The 12,816-nt window shown below is 42.2% G+C and overlaps 1 protein-coding gene across 1 annotated transcript in view; it reads right to left on the minus strand.

The window, feature by feature from the left end:
• The window catches only part of rrh (retinal pigment epithelium-derived rhodopsin homolog), a 49,431-nt gene extending 36,658 nt beyond the window's left edge, over window positions 1-12,773 (minus strand). The window contains exons 1-3 of the mRNA XM_061844310.1: window positions 12,735-12,773; window positions 5,947-6,059; window positions 2,599-2,789 (exon numbers count right to left, since the gene is read on the minus strand). Coding sequence (XP_061700294.1) covers window positions 2,599-2,789; window positions 5,947-6,059; window positions 12,735-12,742 — 312 coding nt within the window. The 5' untranslated portion in view covers window positions 12,743-12,773. The remainder of the gene's footprint in view (window positions 1-2,598; window positions 2,790-5,946; window positions 6,060-12,734) is intronic.
• Window positions 12,774-12,816: the final 43 nt, after the last annotated feature.

The raw sequence follows: 12,816 nt of genomic DNA on the forward strand, positions 1-12,816 counted from the left end.
CAGGAAGACCAAAGAAAAGGTTTATGGATGTTGTGAGAGTGGGTGTTAGAGAGGAAAATGCACAAGATTAGATGGAAAAAGATGACACACTGTGGCGACCCCTAACGGGACAAGCCGAAAGGAAAAGAAGAAAATATATATATATATATATATATAAGGTTGGTGGATGTTGTGAGGGAAGACATGAATGTGAGTCATTAATGCGCAAAGTTGCGGAAGTCTCATTCGACATCCCAGTGGTGGCCATATCACCTGCAATGTCATTTGCAGATGTCAGACTGGGACAGTCACCATTGAGAAGACGCTGTGCAACCTGCTATGGGAGATGAACAAGAGAGATTTTCGGATTTTTTTCTGACGCCCCTTCTGAGAGTGAAGCTCATTTCAAAGAAGAGAACATCTCAAAATCAAGTGAAGTGACCGGGGCAATATTAACCTATTGTTTCGAGCCATATTAAGATGATGTGCAAATCACGTCTAACTAACAGACTACCCAACAGACAGACGAGGAACCCGATGAAATATTCAAAATAACAAGCATAGAAGTGTTCGATTTCCTAACTCTTTTACAAGTCTTGTGTATATAGCATAGTCAGGAGGACCCTTGCCAGGCAAAGTAACTACTTCAGGGGTGCCCAGACACCGGTGGCAGCCAAACCACCTCCCCGACCGATCCACCTCCACGTCAAGCATAATGCCGGCGAGCGACAACAACGCCGAGCCGCTGGTAAACGACAACAACGCCGGGCCGCGCACATCGACACATTTAGCACCTCTGACTCACGTACTTTATGAAGTTATTATGACGTGGATCTTTTGTTACATTCTGAGAGAAGGATTACATTGTCGGACCTGGACAGAGATTTTATTATTGCTGCTTTCGGAGAAGTTTTTTCATGTTTGGTGACTTTAGGTCTAGTTAGCTAGTTAGCTCATGTTACACGCTACTAAACTGTCTTTGTACTTGTATTTTGTTATTGTTTTGTGTTTTATTGTATTGTGTGTGATTAATTTGTCTTAAACGCAGTACAAGTTCTTTGTTATATTTTGCCAGTTTGACCAAGGGGATTGATTCTAAATTCACACGTAACATTTGCTATAAACTGTGAGACAAATTAGTCCCATACAACAATTTGTTTTAATAGCTCTATACACACCTACCTGTCCTTTAGAACCTACAAAGCTCTCGTCCTTTGCACCTGTGCAATCCATTTTTCACAACAATCCAGGTGTTTTGGAAAAGTGTGAAGAGTGAATCCATCCTCCCAAGTGGTCGAGCAAACTTAAGCAATACAACACGATTAAAAACATACTAAAAATTATGCTTTATGTGTCAGTTGACCTTTAAATTATTTTGTAAAAAGAACTGAACAATTCTGTCAAAGAATATTGAGAATGACTCTATCTCACAAAGTGTTTAAAGTGATTCAGTACCCTTAAACTACTGTACTCAACAGAAGACTTCAGTTGGGGACTAACTCAAATTAGTGAGGCCACGTGTGGTGAAGAAGTTGCTGAGCACGACAAGGACCTCGAGGGAACATACAGCATTGCCAACTGGGAGGACTTTACTGACGTCATCTGTGTGGATGGGACCCCACAGCTTTCTTTCTGGACTCCTGCTACTTGGAGCATAGTGGAACGTTCATTGAAAAGGTATCTACTGTAGGTATGTTTGTGCCTTCGGGCAAAGAAGCCATTTCTTGTAGATGACTATGTACACCACCATGGAAGTGGCAAGAAATGTAAAACTAGAGTATTTGATTTTTTGCTTCCCAGTTATTGGTTCAACATCCTTGTGCCCTTCGGTAAGCTTTGTGTATGTGTCCATTTTGAGTTGACCTTGAAAAATCAAAATCTTCAATATAGTTATTTTGATCATTAAATGAAAAAGTTTATTTATTGACTATTAAAATACAGGTTAAAACAAGTGTTTGTACATTTGGAGCTTAGTTGTCAAAAACATTGATAAGGCCTGTTGTACAGAATAATTGCAAAGGATTAATCAGAGATTCATATATATATATATGTGTGTGTGTGTGTGTGCGTGTGTGTGTGTGTGATTTCTATACATAAATATGTCCATCCATCCACCCAATTTCTTAGCCGCTTATCCTCAAAGGGGTCGCGGAAGTGCCGGAGCCTATCCCAGCTGTCATTGGGCAGGAGGTGGGTACACCCTGAACTGGTTGCCAGCCAGTCGCAGGGCACATGGAGAGAGACAGCAGTCACAGTCACAATCACACTTAGGGGCAATTTAGAGTGTCCGATTAATGTTGCATGTTTTTAGGAGGAAACCGGAATGCCCGTAGAAAACCTATGCAGGCACTGGGAGAACTTGCAAACTCCACAGACACGGGTCTGGGATTGTGTATGTGTGTGTGTGTGTGTGTGTGTGTGTGTGTGTGTGTGTTTGTGTGTGTGTGTGTGTGTATATAACTTCGGTTTGCCACCTCTCATTAGTCTTACACACAAGTGCTACATAGTGGTGGATATCATTATTGGGGGGAAAAATTAATTGCTGGATGGATGGAAGATGTCACAGAACTCAAGTTATCACCATCAATGTAATTTTAAAAGAGTATGTATGTCACCCACCTGGCAACCAGTGTAACCAAATTTCCAGTTTCCGTGGAGGTCGGAAGCAGCTGACATAGGGTAACCAATGCCAGCCACACCAATGTCAGTAAAAGCCAAGTTGATGATGATGAAATTGGTAGCATTGCGGAGCTCCTTAAACTTTATGAACATCAGGAGAATGACAATGTTACTCAATAAACTGATGATGCCTACAAAGAGGAACGGTAAGAACATTTGAAATCAGAAATTCATCTTGTGAAGTGAATGATTTATAGAGGGAGGAAAAAATATCTAAGCCTTAACCAACTATCTTAACTTTAGCTTCATTTAAATCACAAGAATAAAGAAAGTCTGCTTAAATTATTACAATGCAATTTAATGTTTTCATGTTTTTATCAAGCAAAATTTCAACTTTAACAAGAAGTGGACGAAAACCTCTGTGAACCGTTGGATTTAGTTACCAGTGGACCCTTCTTTAGCAGCAATAAGTTCAACCAAACATTTTAGAAAGTTGTAGATCAAACGTGTCTTTTTAAATTAAATTCAGGGGTAATTAAGTGTTTTGTATATATGATCTTTTAACTCAAACATCAATAAGATACAACTTTCAACAATAATTTATATATTTTTACACAATGTAATTTCAATATAGGCCACCACTGTTTTTTCATCACAGGGCATTCTGAGTAGTGACTTCAAATGGGGATGTGCCTGACACCCGGAACTTTTAACAGTAGCCATCGTCGCAAGCCCTGGCAGCGAAGAAATCTGTTCAGCCACTTCAGTTTGAGGCAGTGTGGCCTGGGAAATTAGGACCGAAAGAAAGAAAAAATAAACAAGAATCAAGATGATCGGTGTGAAGAAACTTAAGTTGGTCATTCTGTATTTATAGCTACTGCTTGCCAGTGCAAACTGAGAGAAAATATTTGTTGTAAAGAGCTCTGTTTCATTTCCGCCACTGTCACAGTACTTCTTCCTTTTGCACGATGCTATAAAGGCATTCAGTAACAACAGATAAATGTTATAAGCATGCCTATTTTACTATTTGTCACTGCTATCTCAGTGCTGCTGCTGAAAGTGTTCTGATCAAGGGACAGAGTTCCCCCAGGGTTACATTCCTTACTTCTTCTTTTCCTTTCGGCTTGTCCCTTTAGGGGTCACCACAGCATGTCATCTTTTTCCATGTAAGCCTATCTCCTGCACCTTCCTCTCTAACACCCACTGCCCTCATGTCTTCCCTCACAACATCCATTAACATTCTCTTTGGTCTTTCTCTTGCTCATGCTCGAGCATGGTTGCCATCACAGCTTGGGCGTGGCTCGGTCGCCACCACGATGTGGGGGTGGCTCAGCACCAGGTTGGTCGCCACCACAACGTAAGCGTGGCTCAGCAGTCTACACCCTCGTTAGCAACCGATCCTCAGCTGATCGATGACCATGCTCACGCCTCAATGGCGACCGGTCCTCGGCCGCCCGATGACCACATCCATGCCTCGTTGGTGACCGATCTCCGGCCGCTCAATGACCACGTTCATGCCTTGTCAGCGACCGATCCTCGGCTGCCTGCCGACCATGCTTCAGCGGCAACCGATCACTGGCCGCCCAATGACCATGACCACGCCCTGGCAGCAACACGTTCACGGCCGCCTCACGTTCCTGTTCCGGCGACGACCCATCCTTTGCCACCTCACGTTCAAGTTCCGGTGACGACCCGTCCTTTGCCGCCTGACATTCCTGTTCCGGCAGTGACCCGTCCTTTGCCGTCTCACATTCCTGTCTCGGTGGCTACTGGTTCCCAGCCGCTTGATGACAACACCTTGATGGCGACCAATCCTTGGCCACCTGATGACCACATCTCGATAGTGACTGATTCCCGGCCCCCTTCCGCTCCTCTTTCGGGGCAAGCGTTTCCCAGCTGCATGATGACCACACCTCGGCAGTGACCAATTCCCGGCCATCCGATGACCGCAACTCGGCTGCGACCGATCCTCGGCCACGTTACGACTACGACTCAATGGCAACCGATTCCCAGCCGCCTGATGACCACACCTCGATGGGAACCAATCCTTGTCCCAATGGTGACCGATTCCTGGCCGCCTTCTGCTCCTGTTTCGGCGGCGACCATTTCCCATCCGCCCGATGACCAATGCCTTTGTGGCGACCAATCATCAGCCACTTCAAAACCACGTCTCGGCGGTTACCAACCTTGGGGCGCTGGACGATCACATCTCAGTGTCGACTGACCCGCGGCAGCCACTGGCTCGTGACCACATCCTAGGAGGTCTTCAACCAGAGCCGTCAAGTGCTCTCATCTGGTTCCTGCTAAACCTTTGGGTTCCTCCTCGAGGACATCCACCCGAGTTGCTCCGTAGGGACCCTGGTGCTTGGCCGACCTCCTGACCTGCTTAGCTGGACGCCTCACTTTGGGTGGCCTGGATGGCCACCAGACAGACTGGTGACTGCGGTTGTTTGTCTTTATGTGCCCTGCAATTGGCTGGCAATCAGTTCAGGGTGTACCCTGCATTTTGGCTGTTGACAGCTGGGATAGGCTCTAAAAATGGATGGATGGATGGATGGATGGATGGATGGATGGATGGATGGATGGATGGATGGATGGATGGATGGATGGATGGATGGATGGATGGATGGATGGATGGATGGATGGATGGATGGATGGATGGATGGGTCTTTTGTTACATTCTGAGAGAAGGGGGACTCTATTACATCGTCAGACGTGGATGTCTGGAATGTTCGAGAAGCGGACGAGTGGATTTAAGGAAGGATGACTGACGACCACTGCTGCCTTTGGACAAGTACACAAGTACACGGACACCACACTGCCTTCTACCTCCCGTCAGTTGGACATTTCCGTAAACATTCGCCTACTTGGATATTTGATGGAAGTAACATTCGCCTCTTTGAAACATTCGTTCGACTTTGGTGTCTATACGTCGTTTGGCTAAACTATACGGTCTTTGAACTATGGTCTATATGTGTCTCTACCGAGAGTAGATGATTACATTGATCACGTTGGTAAAGCTACATACATATGTAAGTTTGACCTTCTGAAGGGCTTCTGGCAGGTGCCACCCACTAATGTTTTATTATATTCAAGCATATAAATAACTATACAGTACAATAAGTAAGTATTTTTTATTAATTTTTGGATTACACGACGGACAGGAGAAATCTGAACCAAACCTGAGACTGACAAATTATTGATGGTTGCAAACAAAATAGCATAGTTATTAATCAAATATTAATTCCAGAGTACATTAGTATAACTAATAGAATAGAGAACATAAATTCCCGAATTACTCACAAAATCCACAGCCAATTGCTTAAGTGAACAGTTTTTTTTTATTACCTGCAGTAATAAGATATCCAGCCACTATGTTGTGCTCCAGTTGGGAAAAGGCACTTTTTCCTCCATAAGGTATGTCATCATTTGAAGCATTGAGTCCAATGTCAATCCCCATTCTATAAAACATAAATTAAGAAGAAATGTCACCCAAAGAAATCAAGTAATGAAACAACAAAATATTAAGGAAAAAAATGTGACGGACTACCCAAATGTTATTATTGCACTCCTAAAATCTTCTTATGTTGCAATTGGAGGGGAGGTCCATGCAAGGAGTTGAGGTGGGGGAATGGGATTATTACATACCACAGTATCCTTGTTGCCACTTGAGAGGATTACCGCTTACGTGGAAATTTGCAAATAGGCCTTAGTGAGTAAACTTTACCATGACAAAACAAATGTTAAATCCAAAAATTGAACTGTTACAATAATACAACACACATACAGTATGCCCCTGCTATGCCATACCATCTTACGATACATACCATACTAGTGCAAATGACGAACAAACTCATTTCACTTACATTGACTTGGCTAATGCTTTCTTTTGCATTCCACTCCATCCCTCAATGAAGCAATTTTTTGCTTTCATTTGGAATTGTGTTTGCTACTCCTACAATCGGCTGCCTCAAGGTTTTGTTCTTTCCCCTGGACTCTTCAACAACTGTCTTTGCCAGTTGTTGTCTCCGCTTAAATTGTTCTCCTTGTGCAGTATGTGGATGACCTCTTGCTGGCAGCTCCATCTGAAACTTCTGTTTTGAAGCCACCAGGTCTTTGCTCTCTTCTTTCCACTGCTGCAGCTCTTGCAATTCCAGCCACATGTTCTATCTCAGGGGTCACCAACGGGGTGTCCCGGGCGAATGGTAGCCCGTGAGGACCATATAAGGTGCCCGCGAGGTATGTTCCAAAAATACCATAGGCCACAAATTGTTACTATTATTTGTGCTTTAAATTCTGAATCTGACTTGCTTACGTGAATTAAAACATTAAAATACCTGTAATGTCATTTACTACAATATATTAAAACAAAAATATTTTATGTACGTGTCATGAACTGAGTCTGAAATTTGCCGCAAACAGGTCAAGTAGCCCTTCATACGATCGGTGCTCATGAAGAAGCCCTCAGCCTCAAAAAGGTTGCTGAGCTCTGTTCTATCTTGATGTGTCTGAAAAGGAAGGACCTTGGGAAAATTAAACATGTCTTGAGTATTTATTTCGAACAAAGTGAAGAACTTGTAAAAAGGAGTCTGATTTACGATCAGATGTCAACAAAACACCGTGACGTTCAAAATGAATGACCTTGGGAAAATTAAACAATTCTTAGGTATTGATTTCGAACAAAGTGAAGGAGTTGGAAAAATGATTTAAAGCAGATACATCTGTAAGGTACTGGAAAGATTTGGTATAACTGAATGTAAATGAAGGTCTACACTATGTGAACAGAAACTCGATCATCAAAGTGAAGCTGATTCTGTTGATGTAAAGATGTATCGTGAGGTGGCGGGAAGCCTTATTTACATAATGACGTGTACAAGACCTGACTGATGTTGGACACTGGGCAGGTTATCACAGCATTTGTCTGAACTGAATGAAAAACACTAGTTAGCAGCTAAACATGCAATGAGGTTGTTAAATGTTATTCTTATGTGCGCCCTTACTCATTGTGTCCTACAGAAGGCAGTGTTATCCTGTTACTGTACTTTTGTAGCTCACCTGTTGTTTCCGGTTTTCCAGGTCCTGAATAAAGAGCTGTTGTCAAGCACAGTGGAGCGCGAGTACGAATGATATTTTCCTCATCGAATATAAACACGGCTGGATAAAGCTAAATACAAGAAGTTCTCAAGGAACTGTTACAAAAAGCTCCCGCTGCAAGACACTGGGTTCAATTGGTTATGGGTCCAGGGACGACAGTCTAGAACAAGGTAACAGAAGAAGAGAACTGTTAGGAGCCAAGAAAACGTGGAATTAAAACAAAATGGAATGCCCCAGTAGATGATGTTCGACGGAACAGAAGATAAGTATGATCTGTGGGAGACAAGATTCCTTAGCTACATATTCTAAAGCTAAAGGACACCATTCTACGAGTACCAATGAGCGCAGAAGCATTATCTGCAGACCCAGAGAAAAACGCAGACTGTTATGCTCAGCTGGTTAATGTACTCAATGATAAAAGCCCATCTCTGATAAGACATGAAGCTTCAGAAGATGGAAGGAAAGCGCTCAAAATATTAAGGGAGCATTATTCAGGAAAGAGCAAACCCAGAATTCTGAACCTATACACTTCATTGACCACTATTCAAATGGTAGAAAATGAAACTGTCACAGATTACATCATAAGGACCGAGAATATAGTTTCAGCCCTTCGTGATGCAGGAGAGAACATGAGTGACAGGCTGCTTGTAGCAACTGTTTTGAATGGACTGCTAGAATCTTTCAGAACGTTGGCTGTCCATGTTACACAAAATGAGGACAGTGCTACATTTTGAGACTTCAAGAGAAGGCTGAGAGTCTATGAAGAGTCTGAAAAGATGAGGGAAACTAGTCGTACTGACAGCGTGATGAAGACTTGTGCGACACAAAGCGAAGGAGACACCAAAACGCACAAGAAGGATGGGGAAGCCAGTCTGATATGTTACAAGTGTGGACAAAAAGGATATATCAGTAACAAGAGCAATCAAAAGGTTTGGTGCGGACACTGCAGAAGCAACACACATGCTGAATCGGTATGCAGGAAAAAGGGAAAAGAAGATGAAGTCAGAAAAATTGTTGGAGATAAAGAGGAAGGCATCGATAACCAGGATCGGTGTTTCATGGTCAAGCGAGCAAGCAGTGAGAGGACATCTACCAACATAAAAATGAAGGGGATCAGGGTGGACGGTGGGGCAACATCTCACATTGTGAATGATATTACAAAGTTCAAGAGCTTCGACAACTCATTCCAACTCGATACCCACTCAATCGAGCTGGCAGATGGGACAAAGTGCAGCGGGATGGCTCAACGCAGAGGGACGGCGCTGATCTACCTACTGGACATCGACGGACACCAACTTACAGCTAAGAGACGCACTGTTTATGCCAACATACAACATGACATCTTCTCAGTGGCAAGAGGGACAAATGCTGGAACTACAGTCATTTTCAAAAAAGGGTACAGCTACAAAATCACCAAAACTGACCACAGGTTTGATTTTCATGAAAGTGGTAACCTATTCTACTTGCCAACTATTGACTAAATTGTCAGCGATGATAAGTGTAATGTATGTCATGACATGCAAACTTGGCATGAAATCCTTGGTGATTACAATTATGAGGATGTACAAAAATTACAGAGTGTCGTAAATGGTAGGGTGATTTAAGGCAGTACAGCCATTTCGGCAGAGCTATGTGAAATATGCACAAAAGGGAAATTCATACAAACAAGGAATAGGGAGCCAAACAGAAAAGCCAGAGCGCAATTGGTTCACACTGACTTAGCTGGTCCTATGAGAACCGCAAGCTTAGAGGGGCACAAATATGCTATATCTTTCACAGACGATTATTTCGGTGCAGTCACTGTGTACTTCATAAAATCCAAAAAGTGATGTAACACAAGCAACAGAGAGATTCTTGCCAGACTCAGCACCGTATGGGCAAATAAAATGTATTCACTCAGACGATGGTAGTGAATACACTAACAGGGAATTTAAAGCTCTGTTAACTAAAAATGGGATAAGGCACAAAACATCAGCACCTTATTCCCCCCCATCAGAACGTGACGGCTGAGAGGGGGTGGCGAACGCTTTATGAAATGGGCAGATGTATGTTATTGGATGGCAAACTACCAGAGAGACTTTGGAAATATGCTATGCAGAACAGCAGCCTATGTAAGGAACCGGTGTTACAGTAACCGCACAAGGAAGACACCGTACGAGATGTTGACAGTCAAGAAACCAATCATGTCGAAACTTCAAACATTCGGATCTTAATGTTTTGCCTCCAACATGCTAGAGAAAGGCAAGTTCGAATCCAGATGTGTGCAAGGCCTTTTCATCGGATATGATAAGTGTAGCCCGTCTTACCTGGTGTACTATACAGACACAGAGAAGGTCCAGAATCACAGAGTGGTGAAATTCACAAGCAGGACACCCATAGATAAAAGGACTCAGAGAGGAGGGTCACACATTGAATACCATGATAGAGAGAATTATTCAGCAGCGAACTGGGCTTTAATATAAATGATGGGGGAAAAATTGAAGAGGCATCAAACCAAAATGCCCAAAGTGATGTTTCTGAGCCTGAAGGTGAACAGCACGGTACTGAAGGAGAGACCAGAACAAACCCACCTAGAACTAGAAGAAAGCCAGGACACCTACAAGATTATGAGACTGATGATGCCATAGACAAACTGGTAATGTGTGTAGATTACTGGTACAAAGCTGTCTGTGACATACCACAAAATTATCAGGATGCTATCAGGTCAACCAAGTCACTACAATGGATAAATGCAATGAATGATGAGATTCAGTCTCTTGAGGAAAATGAGACATTCACCATCACCCAGTTGTCACCAGGCAAAAAGGTGGTGATATGTAATTGAGTGTATACCCTCAAAAGTGATGCTGATGCATCGGAAAAATATAAAGCAAGATTTGTTGCGAAAGGTTACTGCCAAAAGCAAGGCATTGACTATGAGGAAACTTTCAGCCTACAGCTGACATGACCACTGCTCGAATAGTCATGCAGAAGGCAGCGCAAGAAGGTTTAATTCTACATCAAATGGACGTGAAAACTGGATACCTGCATGCACCAATTGATTGCGAGGTGTACTTAGAACAGCCTGAAGGCTATGAGAAAAAGTCAAAAGCAGGAAAAAGGTTGGTGTGTAAATTGCAGAAGTCATTGTATGGCCTTAAACAGGCAGGCAGGAACTGCAATACTTTATTACATGCATATCTATCTGAAAATTGTTTCAAACAAAAGCTTGCCGATAACTCTCTGCACTCAAGAGAAAGACAAAATGAAAATGTTATTTTGATTAGGGGGTTGATGATCTTATTATCGCTGCTAATACTGAGGAGATTGTGAAAAGTGTTAAAAGGATGCTCACTGAGAGGTTTAAATTGAAGGATCTGGGAAAATTGAACACATTTCTAGGAAAAGATTTCAAACAGTCAGATGGTCAGGTCATTATGACTCAAGAAATATGTCAACAAAATTTCACCAGATTTGGTATGCAAGATTGTAGACCTCGAGAGACACCCTGCGAGTCCAAATTTTAATACACTGATGATGCTAAAAGATTAGAGGAGCTAAGGGTGTATCGAGAGGCTGAGGGAAGTTTGATCTATTTGTCCACATGCACCAGACCAGACTTACGTTTTGTGGTCAGCAAACTTTCTCAGCATCTTGCAAAACCAAGTGAAGAGCATTGGAACACTGTGAAGCATGTTTTCAGGTATCTTAAGGGTACAACAAACTGTGCACTGTGTTTCAAAAGGGACAGCACAGATGCTCTAGGCCTGATAGTCTATAGTGATGCAGACTGGGCATCTGAGGCCACAGACCAGTGTAGCACCACAGGCTACTGTGTCAGTTTGAGTCAGAGAACCGCTTTGATTTCGTGTAAGAGCAGAAAACAACCTACTGTGGCACTATCTACCTGCGAGGCAGAATACATGGCTTTAGCATCAGCTATACAGGAGTGCATGTACTTACAACAGATGCTCAAAGGAATTGATAACTATCAACATGCTCAAACCAAGGTATTCGATGACAACCAAGGAGCTATTGCACTAGGCATGAACCCAGTTATCCAATAAAGGTGTAAACATATTGATATGAAATATCATTTCATACGTGAATCTGTGAATAAGGGGAAGATTTGTCTAAAATATTGTTCCTCTGACAATATGATTGTTGACTTGATGACAAAAACCAGTCTCCAAACTAAAACTGAAGAACTTTGTACGATATTTGTTTGGCACTTAATGTGCAAGAAGTGTGTATGATTTTTGTTGTTGTTGTTTTATTTATATACCATAATAAGCTAAGGTCAAGTGGGGTGTTAAATGTTATTGTTATGTGCGCCCTTACTCATTGAGTCCTACAGATGGCAGTGTTATGCTGTTACTGTACTTTTGTAGCTCACCTGTTGTTTCCGTTTTCAGGTTCCGTGAATAAAGGGTTGTTGTCAAGCAAAGTGGAGCGCGAGTACGAACGTTATTTTCCTAATCGAAAATAAACACGGCTGGATAAAGCTAAATATAAGAAGTTCTCAAGGAACTGTTACAAAATCTCCCACTGCAAGACACTGCGTTCAACAGAGGTATTTGAAAGGAATAATAGATCATAAACTGTGTTATATGAAAATGTATGTAAACATATAAATTCTATAAAAGTTGCGTCCAACATTCTGGATTGCACCAAATCAAGTGGGGGTGTTGACGTGATCTCTACGTCACTGCACTGTTTTGTGTGAATGTGTGTGTGTGTCAATAAAGTTTTTCTTCTTTTCTGTTCCATGGTAACTGAAGTGAGTAGTGTGTTTCTTCATCCGTTTAAAAGATAAAATAACGAAAGTATTCCACGCGAAACGTCTGCGCCAACAAGCGACTCAGAAAATGGATGGATGGATGTGCAGTTGGTCATGTTTTGGAATTTTTTTTGTAAAAATATATTGATTTATGTTTTTTAAATCCACTTTTTTTGGACGAGTCAACAACTATGTTGATACATCATTGATTCAAGGTTACAAAAAATATCAGATGTCATCAGTTTTATTTCTTTGAAAAAGCAAATAGTTGCACAACACTTACATTTTCATCAGTGTAACTTGTCATCGTAACTGAATATATTTGCAAAAAGTAAGCGTTCCAACACTGCGTGATCCACATTCGT

This window comes from Syngnathoides biaculeatus, chromosome 15, assembly GCF_019802595.1.
Source record: "Syngnathoides biaculeatus isolate LvHL_M chromosome 15, ASM1980259v1, whole genome shotgun sequence".
In the NCBI taxonomy this organism is placed as follows: domain Eukaryota; kingdom Metazoa; phylum Chordata; class Actinopteri; order Syngnathiformes; family Syngnathidae; genus Syngnathoides; species Syngnathoides biaculeatus.